Source organism: Saccopteryx leptura, chromosome 4 (genome assembly GCF_036850995.1).
Source record: "Saccopteryx leptura isolate mSacLep1 chromosome 4, mSacLep1_pri_phased_curated, whole genome shotgun sequence".
Classification (NCBI taxonomy): Eukaryota; Metazoa; Chordata; class Mammalia; order Chiroptera; family Emballonuridae; genus Saccopteryx; species Saccopteryx leptura.
The window spans coordinates 189,233,566-189,252,939 of record NC_089506.1 but is presented as its reverse complement, the minus strand read 5'-3'; the positions used below and the strand labels follow the sequence as shown (position 1 = coordinate 189,252,939).

At 53.2% G+C, this 19,374-nt stretch overlaps 2 protein-coding genes across 2 annotated transcripts in view; one reads left to right on the top strand and one right to left on the bottom strand.

Annotated features, from left to right (window-relative positions):
* POP7 (POP7 homolog, ribonuclease P/MRP subunit) overlaps positions 1-3,154 on the bottom strand; it is a 14,405-nt gene extending 11,251 nt beyond the window's left edge. The window contains exon 1 of the mRNA XM_066382284.1: positions 2,882-3,154. Within this exon, the coding sequence (XP_066238381.1) occupies positions 2,882-3,009 (128 nt within the window). The 5' untranslated portion in view covers positions 3,010-3,154. The remainder of the gene's footprint in view (positions 1-2,881) is intronic.
* Positions 3,025-19,374, top strand: GIGYF1 (GRB10 interacting GYF protein 1). The gene is made up of 28 exons (XM_066382281.1): positions 3,025-3,161; positions 8,136-8,363; positions 9,460-9,611; positions 9,689-9,749; positions 9,863-9,978; positions 10,069-10,198; positions 10,306-10,401; positions 10,563-10,674; positions 10,785-10,893; positions 11,670-11,710; positions 11,936-12,106; positions 12,325-12,578; positions 12,710-12,818; positions 13,335-13,472; positions 13,673-13,773; positions 13,979-14,150; positions 14,276-14,442; positions 14,557-14,657; positions 14,743-14,859; positions 14,989-15,089; positions 15,207-15,289; positions 15,394-15,534; positions 15,607-15,834; positions 16,080-16,264; positions 16,356-16,516; positions 16,617-16,780; positions 16,861-16,990; positions 17,089-19,374. The coding sequence occupies exons 5-28, from the start codon at positions 9,944-9,946 to the stop codon at positions 17,139-17,141; spliced, it is 3,099 nt and encodes a 1,032-aa protein (XP_066238378.1). The 5' UTR covers positions 3,025-3,161; positions 8,136-8,363; positions 9,460-9,611; positions 9,689-9,749; positions 9,863-9,943; the 3' UTR covers positions 17,142-19,374.

Sequence of the window (19,374 nt, the reverse complement as noted above, 5' to 3'; positions counted from 1 at the left end):
TTATTCAAGTTGTGTTTTTTTGTGATGGCTAAGATATGTTTTCCAAACTTTGACATCCAGATAAATATAAAGGTTCACAATTTAGATAGGAGAAGCCAAGCTCTGTAATAACTTGATTTGACACTAAGATAGTCCTTATCTTTTTACATTTCATTGAAGACAAATACCACAGAGGAATCTGCCATTAAGAAAAAGGGTACAAGGCCACGGCGGCTGGTTTCTTCAGTGGACAGAGTCAGCCCAGCATGTGGATGTCCCAGGTTTGATCTCCAGTCCGGGCACACATGAGAAGCAACCATCTGCTTCTCTTTCTCTCTCACAGACAGTGGCTCAATTGGTTTGAGTGACGACCCATGCACTGAGGAAAGCTTGGTTGATTCGAGCATCGGCCCCAGAAGAGGGTTGCCAGGTGGATCCTGGTCTGGGCGCCTGCAGAAGTCTATTTCCCCTCCTCTCACTTAAAAAAAAAAATTAGGGAAAATAAAAAAGGAAAAAGGTACAGCCCTGGCCAGATAGCTTGGTCAGATAGCTCTGTTGGTTAGAGAATCATTCCAAAACGCAACGGTTGCTGGTTTGATCCCTGGTCAGGATGCATACAGGAACAGATAAATGTTGCTGTCTCTCTCTCCTTTCCTCTCTAAAGTCAATAAAATAAAAACATTTTTTTTAAAAGGGTACACCTTGGCTGTTTAGTCTTAAGATCTCTTTCATCTAGATTAATCATCTAACCAAATTTCTTTTAGTTCAAAAATGTGCAAATTTAAAACAACACAGACGAAGACATTTTACTGCATAGCACCCAAATAAACAAAACTATTTTAGGTCCAACTGATTTGTTTATAGTTTTTTTCCCTTTAATACTGCATGGGAGATTGACATAGTTTCCTTTCTCAAACAGGGAGCTTATAGAATTCACTTCCACAGTGTCTTCAGCAGCAAGGTTCCCATTTTACAGTTGGGGGACAGGACTTGCCCAGGGTCACAAGCTAGTTGGTACACAGGAACTATGGGTGATCATTCCAATTTTCTACCCTGGATTCTGTTGATACATTTTTATAGTGTTAAAAAACTAAATATGGTGGACTCTGTGTAACCAAAAGCCCTTATTAGCTAACATTTGCGGAGTGCTTGCCCTGTGTCAACCACTATGCTGAGTGTGTCACTATACAATCCACAGAAGAGAGGTCAATTAATTTGCCCAACGCCACAGTCGGTAATGGGTGGAATCAGCACAGGAACCTTTGCTTTAAACAACTGCTTTTTCCAGCCTGTGAGCAAGCAGCTTGAGTGTTAGCAGAGGCAGGAATCTCGTCTGCAAGAAAGTCAACAAAACTGCAAAAGCAGATACTGAAACTACAAGTACACAGAAGCATGGCAGATACTCCATGCGGGAACAAAAGACCTTACTCACTGGTTGCTCCTAAGGTCCGCCCTGCGTTACAGCACACCAAGCCTGAACTTACTTATGCGTCTGGACGGAAAAGGATCATTTTGTCTTTAGTAAAAGTTGTTTTAGAAAGCAGGTTAGCATGACCAGGTGATGGCGAAGTGGATAGAGCGTCGGACTGGAATGTGGAGGACCCAGGTTTGAGACCCCAAGGTTGCCAGCTTGAGCGCAGGCTCATCTGGCTTGAGCAAAGCTCACCAGCTTGGACCCAAGGTCGCTGGCTCGAGCAAGGGGTTACTTGGTCTGCTGTAGCCCCACGGTCAAGGCACATATGAGAAAGCAATCAATGAACAACTAAGGTGTCACAACGAAAAACTAATGATTGGTGTTTCTCATCTCTCTCTGTTCCTGTCTGTCTATGTCTATCCTTCTCTCTGACTCTCTGTCTCTGAAAAAAAAAAAGAAAGAAAGAAAGAAAGAAAAGAAAAGAAAGCAGGTTAGTAGAGTATACATTTTGGAATGACTCCCAAGTTAAATGGTGAAAACACACAAAACCTTTCCATCCTAAAAGGTTCAGATATTCAGAAAAGTCATTTCTGAAAACCTTTTTTTAAAAACAAAGGAGGTGTCAATCTCCATTTTACATTTGTATAGTAGGTTTCTCTTCCCAAAGCCCTTCACATTTACCTATTTTAATTATTTCAGGAAGGGAGTGGAGCAGGGGCTGGAAATGGGGAAGAGAACACCATTAACTCCCAGTCAGAGGTGTATTTAACTGGGGGGGGGGGGGGGGGGAGGCGTAAATGGGGAAGAGAACACCATTAACTCCCAGTCAGAGGTGTATTAACGGCAGGGCGTACAGCAAACCCTGGGCTCCAAACTTCTGAAGCGCCCCGCAAAACCCCAACTTCACACTTTTTTCTGATGACACCGTTTGGTTTCAAATGTGCAATTTTAACATTAATAGTACATATTTTTTATTTATTTTAAAATATGGTTAACATGTATTTTTATTTTCCCTGTCTCTTTTTTTTAAAGGGCCCAATATTTTCTTCTGTGCCCGGGGCTTCACCTCTGCTCCCAGTTACTACACAAAAGAGAAAGTCAACTTTTAGTGGCAGGGCCAGATAAAACTTAAGGTCTCACCAGGCAGTACTGCCTCAGGTTCTAACTAAATCATTAGGTTCCTCACTTATTGCATATACCATAGGACATCTGAGAAACGCACCTATACATTGTGGTCTCTTTCAACACAAAAGGGCTTCCTGGAGGAAGCCGACTATCAGAAGAAGCCGGAGATGCCACTACCAACGGCCTCTGTTGCGACGGTCGCGCGGCGGACGCCAGGGGTGGGGGAAGGGGTCAGTCAGGGTACCCCCGGGGCACCCCCAAATCCCTGACCGCAGCTGGCCCCGCGTCACGTGACGAGCGGGATCTCGGGTCACGTGCGTGAGGGGAGAAGCGGAGAGCGTCCAGGCAGTCCCGGCGGGGTACCTGGCTGCTGGCGACGCGCTGTGAGTCGAAGCCGGCCCGAGCCGCGGAGGGAGGCGGCGGCGGCGGCGGCGGAGGGGGCGGCCCTGCGGCCCCGCGTCCGCGTCACGTGGTACGAGGCGGGCAGCCATCTTGCTACAAACACAAACAGAGAGGAGCGGCCGCCGCGGGAGCGCCAGCGCCCCTTTCCTTGCCGCCCCCGCCGCCCCCGGCCTGCCGCGTGCCGCCCGCCCGCCGCCACCCACGCCCCGTGTCCGGAGCCTCGCGCCGCACGCCAGCCGTGGTAAGCGCTCGGCGGCCTCGCGGCCCCCGGCCCGCAGCCGGCCCGGGGCAGGCCCGCCCCCGACGTCGAGGCGGCCGTGTCGAGCCTGCAAGAGCTAGAGCCAGAGCGCGGGCCGCCGTCACGGACCTCCCCTAGCTCCTCCCGAGCCCGCTGCCGCCCGGTGCGTCCGCCTCCCGGCCCTCCCGTCGGCCCCTCCCCCGGCGCGGTCTCCAGCGCCGCCGTCCCTCCCGAGGGGCGACAGCGCTCGCCCCACACCTCACGCACCTGGCGCCCCTCCCTGAAGGGCACACCGTCCTCCTGGCCGGCTCGCTGTTTCCCACCCCCGCTCTCCAACGGTCTTCCTCCGACCCCTCCGAAACCCCGCCAGGGGTCCCCGGTCTCCCCCCTCCAGCATCCTCCGCGGGCCCCCGACCCAAATGCCCAGCGTTCCCCCGAGATTCCTCTACGGGCTTCGGGTTCTTGTTAGAATGAGCTGGGCCCTGCAGGTCTTTAAGTCCAAGCATTGCACGACTTTGGCTAACGTGGAAGCCTTTCTCCATAACCAGAGTACCTCTGCTGGGTCTTCACCTGAATTTACTTTCAGCGCGAGACATTAGTGCTTGGTCATCAGGGTCTCCTTCCTGCGGGTTGCCCGGCGGTGTTAAACACGTTAGTTTTTTCTGTTGCTTGTCTGGGCCCTTCCTGGCCCATCTCCTCTGATGCAGCAGCTCCCCTGCTTCGGCCCTTTTCACACTTTTCCTCCCACGTTAACTTTAGGGAGACCCTCAGCTCACACCTCTTACCCAGTTATTACTGTAATTCCCAGTAATCCTTCCACGTCTGGTCCAACATAACGCCTGCCCTAGGAGATGCTCAGTCAATTACTTGTTGGCTGGTTCTTTCCTCTAGCCACCCCAGTCTTATTCCCCTGCTTCTCTGCTGCTTTTGCAAAGATCATCAACCTTTACACACCCTTTCTGCTGCTCCTTGAGCTCCCATTACCAGTTGCAACTTAGCTCCCCACCAAGAGCCCCCAACTTCTGCAATTGAAATACCATGCGTACCAACAGGCAGGTCCTCTTTGCCCCCGCAGTGCCTGCGGGAGTTTGCTCTCTGGTTTCTACATCTGTGCTGTTCCCTGTGCAGTTCCAGGCCACCTACCCTCACTCTGGCTCCAGTTTTATTTTCTACATTGTAGGTCTAGCATGTCTTTGGGAAAGGTTGGGGCAGATCTGGACTTTGTGTTGCTGCCGTGGCCTGGGGACCAGGTACCATATGGTGATGACAGTCAAGTGAGTTGTGGTCTCAGACCTCTGACCTGGCTTTTTCAGCCAGTGGATGTGTTGCTGTTGTGTGTAATTGGATGATTAAAGGATCCTCGTTTGCCTTTGCTTTTACATTTGTGTTGGCATTTGGAATAGAAAAAATAGCCCCACTTTAGAGCAGAGAAAGGGAGACAAGGCAGCTATGTGAAGGATTTTTAAAATTCTAATGAGAAACTTTAAATGGCTTAAGACTCACAAAGTATGCTGGAGAGTTTGGGGTAGTTCCTACTGCTTGCATGTCTCTTCTCCATTCCGGATAAATTGTCTAGGGACCCTGGGTCACCTGCTGGGGCAGCTGCAGCCTCTCTTCCTTGTTTTCGTTGGCTAGAGCCCAAGACTGGGCAAGTGGGCAGAAGGGATCAAATGAGTTAAAGTGTGGAAGTGCTTTGAAAACTGTTAACTAGTAGACATGCTGAGGGGCAGCATTTGTCAGAATGGCTCAGAGAGGAGAGAGCTTGGATAGCTGACTAGCCGAGGATCTGGCTTACATGGCTTTTGAAACCTCAGAGTTCTCCTCTACCATTCAGGGACAGTCTTTCCATACTGAGAGGGTGGAGGCTTGGGACTGGGCAGTTGCTCAAATGTTGGGGAATCTAGGGTTCTGCTTCTGTTAATAGTGGTATCTTTCTGTGCCAAGGCACATTGCTCTGGATTGAGGCTAATTTTAGGGGTGATAGAATGAGTAAATAGTGTTCTTAACTGAGTGTATTAACTGGAACCACCTATTCTCTGGATTTTTACCTTCTCCCATGAGTTCTGAACTGCAGAGAACAGGCTCTCCTATTCCTTCCTTCAAGCCTGTAGTAGGCACACAGAACCAGTGTGCAGCCTCTCCCCTTAACTCCGGCAGGGGGCAGCCTTTTAATAGCAATAATCCAGATGCCAGGGGAGTGAGGGTATACTGAGGCCTGAGAAAGAGGAGCTGGTAGATGAGGCAGGGAGATGCTGAGAGCAGGGGGAAGGTTGGGGCTAAGCTGGAAGGAGCCTTTGAGGAGATCCTTAGATCAAGTAGCCAGGAAAAGCCACATCCCCACTCCTCTGCCTGCCGACTCTCTCACCCTTTCCTTCACTGGAAAGGAGTCTAAACGCTTGGCTTTGAGAGTTTGTGATAGAGAAACTTAGGACAATTTTTTTTTTTAGATTTAGTGTTTTCCCAAGAATTTCCCTTCTTGCAGAGTTTCAGATTTCTCTCATGGGACAGTATAATAGGGAATTATTGCTTTGCTCTTTAGAGGAGAAAATGAACCACAGTAAATTTGTTTTTTTCTTTCATTCTTTTCCATAAACAGAGTAGGCATTACCTGTGCTTGTGGCATTGAGGAGTGTATACACACATATATATTTCTTTAAGTGAGAGAACTGTAGATAGACTTCTGCATGCGCCCCAACCAAGATCCACCTGGCACCCTCCGTCTGGGGCTGATGCTCGAATCAACTTCAGCGTGTGAGGCCAACACTTGGACCATCCGAGCTATCCTCAGCGCCCAGGGCTGATGCTTGAACCATTTGAGCCACTGGCTATGAGAGGGGAAGACAGAAGGGAGAGAGGGAGGGAAGAGAAGCAGATAGTTCTCCTGTGTGCCCTGACTGGGGACTGAGCCCGGGATGTCCCCATGCTGGGCCCACACTCTATCCACTAAGCCAACTGGCTAGGGCCTCACGTGTGGCAATATTGACATTTTGGCGCAGATAATTCTTTGTAGGGTAGTGCTGTCCTGTGCATTGTAGGGTGCTGTCCTGTGCAAGTAGAGGCCATGCCTGGCCTCTACTTACTAGATGTTACTAGCACCTCTTAGTCGTGTCAAACAACACATCTCCAGATTTTACCAAATGTTAAGAACAACCGGCTTGGAGGAAGCATGTGGAAAAAGACACACACCTACTTAGAGGGGTGAAAATTAGAGGCATGCATGCTGCTTGGTGAGGAAGGGCCAGTCAGCCACCAGCTCTGGGACCAGGTCCTCCTCCTGCTGGCCCACCTAGAGACTTGGCTTTTTTCTCTAGCATCTAGTGTGCTCCTCACCTCCACCCCTGATGGCTTCTCATTTTACTTCTGTAGTTTCCCTGCTTCTCACACTGGAGGCTGCTTTTCCTCACTTTGCTCTTTGCAACCAGGACGGAAAGGCAAAGGCCAGCTGTGGAAAGCACCAAGCAGTGCCTGCCGCCTTTGCCACTCCCTCAGGGTGGGAGGGTGAGTTGTCCCTTTTCTGTTCCCCTCTCCCCATGGCAGCCTTCCATGCCACAGGACTCCTTTGTTCCTCTAGAAGATGGGCTTTTCTGGAGTCAACTGGAGGAGGCTCAGAACAGCCTCTCCTGAGATTTGTTTGAAGGAATTTGAGTTGTTTTTCTTGGAATGGAGAAACTTAAATATGGATAGCTATCCCCAAATGCCTTTTATTTTTTTACTTAAACCTTTTTTTTTTTTTTTTTTTCATTTTTCTGAAGCTGGAAACGGGGAGGCAGTCAGACAGACTCCCGCATGGGCCCGACCGGGATCCACCCGGTATGCCCACCAGGGGGCGATGCTCTGCCCCTCTGGGGCGTCGCTCTGTTGCATCCAGAGCCATTCTAGCACCTGAGGCAGAGGCCACAGAGCCATCCTCAGTGCCTGGGCCAGCTTTGCGCCAATGGAGCCTTGGCTGCGGGAGGGGAAGAGAAAGAGACAGAGAGGAAGGAGAGGGGGAGGGGTGGAGAAGCAGATGGGCGCTTCTCCTGTGTGCCCTGGCCGGGAATCGAACCTGGGACTCCCGCATGCCAGGCCGACGCTCTACCAGTGAGCCAACCAGCCAGGGCACTTAAACTTTTTTTTAAGTGGTGGTAAGATACAATATATACCACTTTAACCATTTTTAATTGTACAGTTGTGAAACATTAAGTGCTAGTTCACATTGTTGTGCAACTATCACCAGTATCCATCTTCCGAACTCTTTGATTTACCCCATTTTATCTGAAACTGTACCGATTAAATACCTTCCCTTGCCCTGTAGCCCGTGCACCCATCATTCTACTCTTACCACTTTGAATTTGATTCCTGTAGGAATCTCACATATATATGAGGAATCATACAATACCTGTTCTTCTGTGACTGGCTTATTTCACTTAGCGTAAAGTCTTCAAAGTTCAGTCATTGCCCAAATTACATAAGGGTTGTAGTATTGAAAGTAATAAATAATATTACTCTGCTGACTGGGAAGGCCTACTTGAATTCCATGAGGGGAAGAGCTTTTCATCAGACTTGTCTTCTCACAGCGTTGTGTGCCATATTGTGTCCCATCACCGGGAGTATCCAGTCAGAGCAATTGTAGAAGGAATGCCCATATTGGAGGAGGTCAGCCCTATTCTAGCTGATCTCAAAAGCTCCCTTTCAGCCCTGACCAGATAGCTTGGTTGGTTAGCATCATCCTGAAATGCAGAGATTGCTGGTTCAGTCCCTGGTCAGGGCACCTACAGGAACAGATGTTCCTGTCTCTCTTGCTCTCTCCCATTTTCTCTCTAAAATCAATAAAATACACTTTTTTTAAAACTCCATTTTAGCCTAGGCTGCTGGGATTCTGGGAATGGATCCTGTGTCTGTCCTGGAATTCTTATGTCCTCTGGTGTGCAGCTGTAGGTGAGAAGCCTTTGCCCTTTGGCCTGTCTGATAGAAACCCTCTTCCTCCTTCCTTACCAGAGTGTGGACTCTTGGAGTTGATGGGCACTGGGGAGGTGCTCCAGTCCAGCCTCCTCCCCAGCCAGTGAGGGAACCTTTGTGCAGCTTCCTGAGACCCTGCTTGCCCGGAACCGCCAGGGATGAGCTGCTTCCTAAGATCCTCCTCTACTGGTCCTTAGAGGGACAGGTCACTGCCAACGCTGCCACTTCTGTCAGCCTCAGTAACTCTGATCTTATTTGTACTTTATGGTGAGTGGCCTTCTTCCCAGCTTGTATATTCATAATGTTGTTTCCTTCTTGGCTCTTTTTACTGGTGCTTGGGCTCTTCCTGGTCCTGGGAAAGGGGTTTGGGTGTTGGTTCCTGTTTGGTAAACCAGCCTGTGGGTGCACTGGCTGTATTTGCCTACATACATCCTCCAACGTGTACCCCATCTTTATCCCTAGAATAGCATCCTCACCTCCACTCCCTTTGTACTGGGTTTCTCTTGAAACGGAATCTCTGGTAGCCACCAAGCAACCAGCTCTGAATTTTTTTTTTTTTTTTTGTATTTTTCTGAAGCTGGAAACGGGGAGAGACAGTCAGACAGACTCCCGCATGCGCCCGACTGGGATCCACCTGGCACGCCCACCAGGGGGCGACGCTCTGCCCACCAGGGGGCGATGCTCTGCCCCTCCGGGGCATCGCTCTGTGGAGACCAGAGCCACTCTAGCGCCTGGGGCAGAGGCCAAGGAGCCATCCCCAGCGCCCGGGCCATCTTTGCTCCAATGGAGCCTCGCTGCAGGAGGGGAAGAGAGAGATAGAGAGGAAGGAGAGGGGGAGGGGTGGAGAAGCAGATGGGCGCTTCTCCTGTGTGCCCTGGCCGGGAATCGAACCCGGGACTTCTGCACGCCAGACCGACGCTCTACCACTGAGCCAACCGGCCAGGGCCAGCTCTGAAATTTTTTAGGAGGAAAGTAATTTTTCTCCAAGGTTAATATCTAATCTCCATGATTGACCCTTTTTTCTCTTGAATATTTGTAGTTTCAGTGTTTTTTTTTTTTTTTTAATCATCTCTGTTCTGAATGTCCATGTAAACCTTAACCACGCCCTTCCCGAATGCTATGCCATGCAGCAAGAGTGTTGAGACCTAGAGTGTGCCTGGCATGTTCTCTTCTTACCTCCAGCACCTCAGTCAGGCTTTGCTGAGTGAATTAACTGCTCATGAAGCTGTGAATGTGTGGGAGACAGAAATGAGGAGGAGCAGAGGCTATGGTTATTGTTATGCAGGACCGAGGAGAGCCAGAGGCAGGAGGACATTCTGATCCATTAATTTAACCCAGCTTTTCCACCTCACCTCTCATTAAGGATTTTTCCCAGATGTGAAGGTTCCTTCCTGGGCACCACTGTGGTCAAACCAGCATCCATTAGCTTGGGAACCCTGGTTTACTTCAGCATAGGTTCCTGCCTACAGAGAGGCTGGTCTCCGTTCTACCTGCTGCCCAGAGGAAGGCTGCCAGGTGGGTCTAGGGCAAGGGAGGGCACCCCTGCAGAAGCAGAAGGGGCTCTAATTGCCTTGTTCCCTCCTTCCCCCCAGGTCTTCCCCTATTGTGACTCTCTGATTAACTCATGGTGTGAGTGGCACGTGGCTCGTTTAGGTGAGTCCTCTTAGAACCCATTACTGTGCCCACCAAAGTGGGGACCTATTTCTCATCCTCTCAGGGTTGTCCAGGTATGCTGTCTCAGGCCAGTGTCCCCTGTGCCTCCACAGGTGTTTGGAGAGTGAACTCCAGGTCCGTCCCCCCCACCCCTGCTCATCTCCTCTGATTTCTAGGACACGCCCAGCTTCATAATGGCAGCAGAGACCCTCAACTTTGGGCCCGAGTGGTGAGTCAGGTGTGCTTTGGGTGGTGCAGGGAAGCCAGGAACAATAGATCCACTCAGACTAATTTCTCCTTCCCTATAACCCTTTTCTAGGCTGAGGGCACTTTCTAGCGGTGGTAGTGTGGCCTCTCCGCCCCCATCCCCTGCCATGCCCAAATACAAGCTCGCTGACTATCGGTATGGGCGAGAGGAGATGTTGGCCCTCTACATCAAGGAGAACAAGGTGGGGGGTCGGTGTAGGTGGGGTAGATGGCCCAGTTGACTGTCTGGCTTTAGTGGAGAGGTGCCAGGAGTATGTTGGTATCTCTGCTCCCCTGCCCTGATTGACAGGTCCCCGATGAGCTGCAGGACAAGGAATTTGCTGCGGTGCTACAGGAGGAGCCACTGCAGCCCCTGGCACTGGAGCCTCTGACTGAGGAGGAGCAGGTGGGACTGGGCCGGGTTTGCTGTGGGCTGGGATACTAGGGCTCCATCTTGGAGGGGGGTTGGATTGGGAAGACAGGTGGTAGAGGGTATATGTAGTTCTGGACAGGGTGAGGGTGGTCAGGTACTTGGGTCCTCACTCCCATCCCTGGCTCCCTCCTCAGAGAAACTTCTCCCTGTCAGTGAACAGTGTGGCTGTGCTGAGGCTGATGGGGAAAGGGGCTGGACCCCCCCCAGGCGGCGCCTCCCGTGGCAGGGGCAGCACACGGAGCAGAGGTAGGGGGATGATAATGTGTTCTAGGGGCAGCAGAGGGTGGGGCCGATGGTCTTAAAGATATGTAGAGATGATTTGACAAGTTCCCCTGTGCATCTCATTCCTTTCCCAGGCCGTGGCCGTGGTGACAGTTGCTTTTACCAAAGAAGCATTGAAGAAGGCGAAGGGGCCTTTGGTCGAAACCCCCGAGAGATCCAGCGTAGCCAGAGTTGGGATGACAGGTGCAGGCCTTAAGGAGGTGGCATATGGGCGTAGCAGACAGAAGCCCCCAGGGTTAAGATCCAGGTCCCCATGAAGAAAGCCTTGGGTCTTTGTCATTAGAGGGCAATAGAAGACCAACCACATAAGCCCTGGTCAGAGATCACTTTCTTTGCCCTCTGATCCCTGTGGCCCTGCCGTTTCCTTCTGATTCTCTTAGTCCACATTTTTCCTGTGACCTCTGTTCTGTGTGCCCATTGGGCTCCCTCCCAGGCCTGACTTCTTCCTAGTCTCCCATCAACCCTTTCTTCACCTTTCTCAGAGCAGAATGGATGGGTGTGCTGAGATCTCAAGGGCCCTGGCCGGTTGGCTCAGCAATAAAGCGTCGGCCTAGCGTGCGGGGGACCCGGGTTCGATTCCCGGCCAGGGCACACAGGAGAAGCGCCCATTTGCTTCTCCACCCCTCCGCCGCGCCTTCCTCTCTGTCTCTCTCTTCCCCTCCTGCAGCCAAGGCTCCATTGGAACAAAGATGGCCCGGGCGCTGGGGATGGCTCCTTGGCCTCTGCCCCAGGCGCTAGAGTGGCTCTGGTCGCAACATGGCGACGCCCAGGAGGGGCAGAGCATCGCCCCCTGGTGGGCAGAGCGTCGCCCCCTGGTGGGCGTGCCGGGTGGATCCCGGTCGGGCGCATGCGGGAGTCTGTCTGTCTCTCCCTGTTTCCAACTTCAGAAAAATGCAAAAAAAAAAAAAAAAGTCGGGGAGGGGTAGCTTTTATTTGACCAATACCTTTTTGTCCTGCAGAGGCGATAGGCGGTTTGAGAAGTCGGCCAGGAGGGACGGAGGTATGTATAGTGATGAGGGAGGTGCCAGGCCCTGAAGGTCATTGAGAGGTGGGGGGGAGACTGAAACGGGTGGCCCCAGTGAGGGGGATGTTTCCTCGGGAAGTTGGGGGGAGGGGCAGGAGGACCCAAAACCGAGCTCCTCTTTATCAAGTGAAGATTATGGAAAGAGTCTTACAGGGACTGTGGCTGCCACTCCACTGACTCTTGTCTTCCCTCACCCCCAAGCACGATCCGGGTTTGAGGAAGGAGGGGCCGGCCCAAGGAAGGAACATGCCCGCTCAGATAGTGAGAACTGGCGGTCTCTCCGGGAGGAGCAAGAAGAGGAGGAGGAGGGAAGCTGGAGACTTGGGGCAGGACCCCGACGAGATGGTGACCGCTGGCGTTCAGCCAGCCCTGGTGAGATTGGGGCCAGATGGGTGTCAGGGGGCAGAGGGCAGCAGGAACTTCTGTGCAGGGGGCTTTCATGACCAGGTGGAGGGAGCTAAAAATGTGTTGGAGTGGGGTGGGAGGGGGAGCAGTCCTTGAAATGCTGGGGGTTCCAGGGGTCCTGTGGGTAGCGGAAGAGCCTCTGGCTAGACTGCGATACTGATTCTTCTCTGACTTTTTCTTCTCAGATGGTGGCCCCCGCTCTGCTGGCTGGCGGGAACATGGGGACCGGCGTCGCAAGTTTGAGTTTGATTTGCGAGGGGATCGAGGAGGGTGTGGTGAAGAGGAGGGTCGGGGTGGGGGAGGTAGCTCTCACCTCCGGAGGTGCCGAGGGCCTGATGGCTTTGATGACGACAAGGACGGGCTCCCAGAGTGGTGCCTGGATGATGAGGATGAAGAAATGGGCACCTTTGATGCTTCCGGGGCCTTCCTGCCTCTCAAGGTATCTGTGAGGAGGCTAGGGGAAGGTTTTTATTAGAGGTTGGTGGGAACCTGCCCTAATGGGGTCATCTTAGGCCCACTTATTTATTTTCTGCCCCCTCACCTCCCATTGCATCCCTTAATCCCATGCAGAAGGGTCCCAAGGAGCCCATTCCTGAGGAGCAGGAGCTCGACTTCCAGGGTCTAGAGGAAGAAGAGGAAGAGCCTTCCGAAGGGTTGGATGAGGAGGGACCTGAGGCAGGTAAGCCTATAGGGTGGAGTAAGGAAAAGTGTTCAGCACCTGGAATTGGGCCCGAAGGGCAGAGTGTTCTTTCACCAGACTGGGTACTGGCTGTCCACTCATCTTTAAGAGAAGGCTGCTTAGAAATCAAGAAAAAAAGGTACTGATAGGTGTGGGGAGGTACAGAAATAGCAGGGCTATGTCTTAAAGGCAGTGTGTCAGATAAAAATTAAGTGTAATTAAAATGACCTTTGCAAATCCCTTAAAGGATTTATAGAACATGATCGTAAGTGTATGGTATTGTACATACAGTCTTGGACAGTACCATGAACACATGTGCTAGTGTCCAGTGTTGTAGGGGCAAAAGAGGAGGTGTGCAAAGTGGGGTTTATCATGTTGAGTCATTGAACATTAGTCAGGTTGACTAAAGTTAAGTTGGTGGTCTCAATACCCAGAGGCCCAAAATGTGGCCACCAGAGGAGGGTTTTTAAGGCCTTTTAGCTCTTTGGTTTTGAATTCTGGTAATTATTCTTTTAGGTGGGAAGGAATTGACCCCACTGCCACCTCCAGAGGAGAAGTCCAGCTCTCCATCCCCACTGGCTACTTTGGGCCCACTCTGGGGACCTAATGGAGAAGCAAATAATGCTATGGAGAAAGACCTGCCAGTTGCTGAAGGTAGCCAGAGGGTGGGGCTGCCCTCTCTCTGTAGCCACGGCTAGTGGGGGAAATGCTCCTCTTCCTTGTGGGAAGGAGATGCATAGGGTATTTTTGTGGGGACCAGAGTAGAGCCTGCTTTTCTGCACTGAGGGTGGATAGGGGACTGTCTTGCACCTTGTCTGGGCACCCCCATTTCACTTTCCTTTCTTTGCTCCCAGGAGATGATTTGAGGGGAATGCAGCTGAGTCCTGGGGTGGGCTCACCCCCTGGCCCACCTGGAGATCTGGAAGATGATGAAGGCTTGAAACACCTGCAGCAGGTTGGCTGGGGCAGGGGGCCTAAGAAAGCTCTTGGGGTCCTCCCCTACAGGAGGACAAAGCCATTGTTTGTCTCACCTAGGTACCAAATTCTTCCACTTCTGTCCCACTGAGACCAGCTCACCCCAGCCCGACCTTAGCCCTAGCCCTGTCCTGTTGTTGCTGTGATTAGGCAGCTCAGTCTTCCCTCTCTCCCTGGGCTCTCAGGAGGCAGAGAAGCTTGTGGCATCCCTGCAGGACAGCTCTCTGGAAGAGGAGCAATTCACGGCTGCCATGCAGACCCAGGGCCTGCGCCACTCTGCAGCTGCCACTGCCCTCCCCCTCAGCCATGGTGCAGCCCGGAAGTGGTTCTACAAGGACCCGCAGGGAGAGATTCAAGGTGCCCTTGGGGAATGGGCGACATGCATGCGGGAGGGGCTGCAAGGGGTGGGGACACACCATCATTTTCTTTCAGGGCTTCTTTGGCACACTTTTCTAACCGAAGCCCCCCTTCTCTTGGTCTAGGCCCCTTCACGACACAGGAGATGGCAGAGTGGTTTCAGGCAGGCTATTTCTCCATGGCCTTGCTTGTGAAGCGTGGCTGTGATGAGGGCTTCCAGCCACTGGGTGAGGTGATCAAGATGTGGGGTCGTGTGCCCTTTGCCCCGGGGCCCTCGCCACCCCCACTGCTGGTGAGCATACCCACCTTTGGGCAGGGCAAGGAGGGGAGTCAGGAGCCTGTTGGATGTCAATAGGTCGTATGGAACATGACAAGGTCAAAGCTGTGGGATTACTCTGTTACTCAGGGAAACATGGACCAGGAGCGGCTGAAGAAGCAACAGGAGCTGGCAGCAGCGGCCTTGTACCAGCAGCTGCAGCACCAGCAGTTTCTTCAGCTGGTCAACAGGTATGGGGGCCTAGAAGGGCCTGTAAATAGGGATGGGCATTGGCTATATAGGCTGCAACCCTCAAACCTGTCTTCCTCTCCACAGCCGCCCCCTCCAGCAGTGTGGGCTCCGGGAAAAGGCAGCTCTGGGGGACCTGACGCCACCGCAGCAGCAGCAGCTCACCGCCTTCCTGCAGCAGCTCCAAGCTCTCAAACCCCCCAGGTCTGGGTGCTCTGTCTGTCTCATAGTCTTTACTTGGCTGCATGTAGGAGCCCTAGGCATATATAAAGGGGAGAGATGGGGCAACCCAGAGATGGGTGTAGGATGCTGAGAATCTGTTTTGCTCCTCAGAGGTGGGGACCAGAACCTGCTCCCGACGATGAACCGGTCCTTGTCGGTGCCAGATTCGGGCTCCCTCTGGGACATACATACCTCAGCCTCATCACAATCAGGTGTGTGGCCAGCCCAGCAGTCTCAGAAGTAGGGAGCTCAGGGGTGTGCCTCCCCTTCAGGTTGCTTCAGTCCAGGGGACCTGAGCTCCCTCCTGCAGCTGCTTTTGCCTCCTGTAGGCGGTGAGGCCAGTCTTTGGGACATACCAATTAACTCTTCGACTCAGGGTCCAATTCTAGAACAACTCCAGCTGCAACATAAAGTGAGTAGGCATCCTGGGGGCTAAAGTTTTTAGTGTTAAGGGCTGGACTGAGACGGGAAGTCGGGGTGCCTCCATGTGTGATGTATGAACTTGCTGACTGTCAGTTCCAAGAACGCAGAGAAGTGGAGCTCAGGGTGAAGCGGGAGGAGGAGGAGCGCAAGCGCCGGGAGGAGAAACGACGCCAGCAGCAGCAGGAGGAGCAGAAGCGGCGGCAGGAGGAAGAGGAGTTGTATCGGCGCAAGCAAGTGCGTGCCCAGCCGAGCCCGCGGCCTGAGGTTGGGGCCAGGTTGCTGGTTCTCACTGTCTCTCTGGTTCAGGTGCGGCAGCAGGAGCTATTGCTGAAGCTCCTTCAGCAGCAGCAGGCAGTGGCCACCGTCCCAGTGCCCCCTGCACCCAGCTCCCCACCCCCACTGTGGGCTGGCCTGGCCAAGCAAGGACTGTCCATGAAGACAATGCTTGAGCTGCAGTTGGAGGGCGAGCGACAGCTGCATAAACAGCCTCCGCCTCGGGAGCCATCACGGGCCCAGGCCCCCAACCACCGAGTGGTGAGCAAGCTGGGCCCTACCCTGGTCGACTTGTAGTTTCTGGTCCCTCAGGAGTCCTGGTTAGCTCTCGGGGTGACCCCAGGGGTGAGTTGGGGAATGCTGGTTCATGTCTGACTCTGAAGGATCTCTCTTTGTGGTTCTTACTTAGCCCCCCTTTGAAACATACATAAGTCTCCCCACTTAGCTTTCTTGTATCTGTGTGTGTCCCTGTTTGGGCCACCCTGACTTCCTGTCATCTGTACCAGCTTGGGGGCCTGGGCGCTGCCCCCCTGAACCAGTGGGTATCTGAGTCTGGGCCGCTATGGGGCGGGCCCGACAAGAGTGGGGGCAGCAGTGTCGGCCTGGGCCTCTGGGAGGACACCCTCAAGAGCAACGGGAGCCTGGCCCGCAGTCTGGGCCTGAAAAACAGCCGGAGCAGCCCCTCTCTCAGGTGGGTGCCAGGGCCTGCAGGGTTTGGGCTAGGGCCAGGATGGAAGGAACACTTTTGCTATCTCTTGCCTCTAATCCATCATCCCACTTAGTGACTCCTACAGCCACCTGTCAGGTCGGCCCGTACGCAAAAAGACAGAAGAGGAAGAGAAGCTGCTGAAGCTGTTACAAGGCATCCCCAGGCCCCAGGATGGCTTTACCCAGTGGTGCGAGCAGATGCTGCACACACTGAGCACCACTGGGAGCCTGGACGGTATAGGTGGCAGACCCTGGGGAGGCTGGGCTGGGCTAGCAGGGCAGGGGTGCCAGACCTACATCAAGTGGGCCCTGATAGCCACCATCTTGCTCCGTAGTGCCCATGGCTGTAGCGATCCTCAAGGAGGTGGAATCCCCCTATGATGTCCACGATTATATTCGTTCCTGCCTGGGGGATACGCTGGAAGCCAAAGAATTTGCCAAACAATTTCTGGAGCGGAGGGCTAAGCAGAAAGCCAGCCAACAACGGCAGCAGCAGCAGGTGAGGTTGCACATCCCCTTAAGGTGAGGATGAGGTTGCTCAGCACTCTTCTGACTGCTCCTTTCTCTGCTGCCTGGCAGGAGGCTTGGTTGAGCAGTGGTTCTCTGCAGACTGCCTTTCAGACCAACCACAGCACCAAACTTGGCCCGGGGGAGGGCAGCAAGGCCAAGAGGCGGGCACTGATGCTGCACTCGGACCCTAGCATCTTGGGTACGTTTTGGGGGTGGGACCAGTGAGGAGGCTCCTTCTTCAGCATGGAGTAGGCACCTGTGGTGAAAGAGCTCAAACCCAGCTTCTTCCGGCTTCAGGGTACTCCCTGCACGGACCTTCTGGTGAGATCGAGAGCGTGGATGACTACTGACCAGCCCGTTCCACCAGCCCCCCTGGGCTGTAGGCCAGGGGCAACAGCAGCAGCTTGGACCTTGGGTCCTCAGCCTGCAGGCTCCCATGAAGGAGCTTAGGAGGAAGCAGGGGCAGGGTCCCCAGCACTTGTTACAAAACCACACGATGCACCTTAACTCACCCACCACGAGGCACTTTAAAAGATTGGGGGGAGGGGTTTTTTTTCTTTTCTTTTAAAATAATTTGAAACAACATTGAAGAAAACGTTTAGGAGAGGCAAAAAGATTTTGTTAACAAGTAGACTCTAAGCACCCCTCCCCCCTCTGGGGATTGTGGGGGTAATGAGATTTTGTTTTTGTTTTTAAGAAAAAAGAAAAACAATGAAAAAAAAAAAGGTTAGGAGGCTGAAAGAAAAAACACTGTTATTTTGGGGCAGTGGGGACTTGGCCCCACAGATCTGTCCTGCCTGGCCCCCAAGGCTGCACTTACCCTCCCTGCCCTGCCAGGTGGGCCATTGGGGTAACTGGAAGTTGGGGTGCTAGCAGTTTGCACAGCGAGGCCCCCTCAGCCCCACCGGCCGGACTGCTGTGAAAGGCCCCCTTGTTGCTATGATTGTGGCAGAGGTGTCTGGGGTCGGGGCTCAAGGAGCCCCTTGGCTTTGCTGCTTTGGGGGAAAGTTGCACAAATGGGCCAGGCCACCTCCCCTCCCTTGGTGGCTGGACGGGGTAGATGGCAGAGGGCCAGCTGGTGCCAACCTCATCTGGCTGTCAGGGCGGCAGAGATTCCACTCTGGCCCTGGTGAGGGGCTTCCCCCACCACTGCCATTGGGGGGACTGGGTGTGAAGAAGAAAGCCCCAGCTCCCTGCCTTGCCACATGAATGTATTCTTTGGGCCACAAGCCCCTGCTGCACCCCCTTGAGTGAGGTGGGGGCAGAGCAGTTCCTCCAGGAGCTGGAGAGAGGCACCACTTAATGACTATTTCTCCTGTGAAGGGGGTGAGAGGAGGGACCCAGGAGGCCAAGGGAGTGGGCAACTTGGGGCTTTAGGTTGCAGTGTGTGGGCTGTTAGAAGGAAGCCCTCCACCGGTAGCCAGCTGGCTGTGTAGAATATGGACCATCCAGCTCTGCCCTGATCCCTCCATTGACCAAACTGGAGAGGAGTGAGTGGCCTCTCCCCTCCCAGCTCCCCTGATGTTTTTAATGTTGGGTAGGGTGGGAAGGGGGGGGTCACGAATAGAAGTGTCTGTCTCTCCTAAGTCAGAGGGAGGTGGTCCTTCTGCTCACCGACTCATTCCCAGTCACCTGCCTGGGTTTGTCTCCAATTGTGTGTGTATTTGTGTGTGTTTTAACAGTTTGTTGTATCTTTTGGGTTTCTCATCTAACTTCTCCTGTTGACCTCACTGCTCAGAGTGCAGTATTAGGGCAGAATTCTGCCACTGCCTCCCCTCCATGAATGTATTCTCCTTGCCCTGGGGAAATGGGGAGTGGTCCGTTTTCTTTCCCCATCCATCCCCAGAGAGACCACGTTTTTTGTTTTTGGGGTTTTTGTTTTTGTTTTTTTTTTTTGCACCAAAGTGGCAACTGGGTCAGTGTTGGGGGAATAAAGCTGGCCTCGGGGGGTGGAAGGACTTACTCCACCTGCTTCTCCCTGGTTTCAACAGTGTTAGCGTCAGTGAAAAGACAATATTCTCTCTAAAGCAATAAGGGGGTGATGGGCCAGGGGGAAATGTCTTGCTGCTGCTGGCCCCCCAGCTCCCCCTTTTCCTCGCGCCAGTATTTGGCGGCATTAGAGGTGTGTGGGGAGTACTGTTGTGACTGAATGTAACTGCCCCCACCCCTGCCGCAGCCAATGCAGGGGGAGGGGGGATGACACTCTTCCCCTCTCTTCCTTCCCCTTCCCCTCAAGCTAAAGAGACTTTGAACTTAGGGGGCCCTTGAGCCTAGAGAGGCCTTAACCCTGTGAGGAAGTGTAGGGGGAGCCCTCTCCCACCCCATCCCCTTCTGAGAGTGGTCAATGTTTACAAGCCCCTGAGCCCCCAAAGCCCAGGGACTCAGCCCCCATTGCTGTCCTTTCCCAGCCCCACTCTTCCTGGGCCCCAGCTGGCTCTCCTGCCCTTCCTGGGGTTGGGTGGGTACAGGGGCCGTCTGTATCCCCTTGTCTGCCTTGTACTGGCAATCTCCCCTACCTTGTTATTCCTCCTCTACCTGCCCCTGTAAATACTCCCCCCAATAAAACTTGGTGTGTTCCCTTCT

Excerpts from the sequence above, each read along its gene's own strand:
- GIGYF1 (XM_066382281.1), top strand. The coding sequence starts at position 9,944 with ATGGCAGCAGAGACCCTCAACTTTGGGCCCGAGTG. Across the intron at positions 10,675-10,784 it reads GGGCAGCACACGGAGCAGAG|GCCGTGGCCGTGGTGACAGT; the intron begins GTAGGGGGATGA and ends TTCCTTTCCCAG. Across the intron at positions 16,265-16,355 it reads CGGAGCAGCCCCTCTCTCAG|TGACTCCTACAGCCACCTGT; the intron begins GTGGGTGCCAGG and ends CATCCCACTTAG.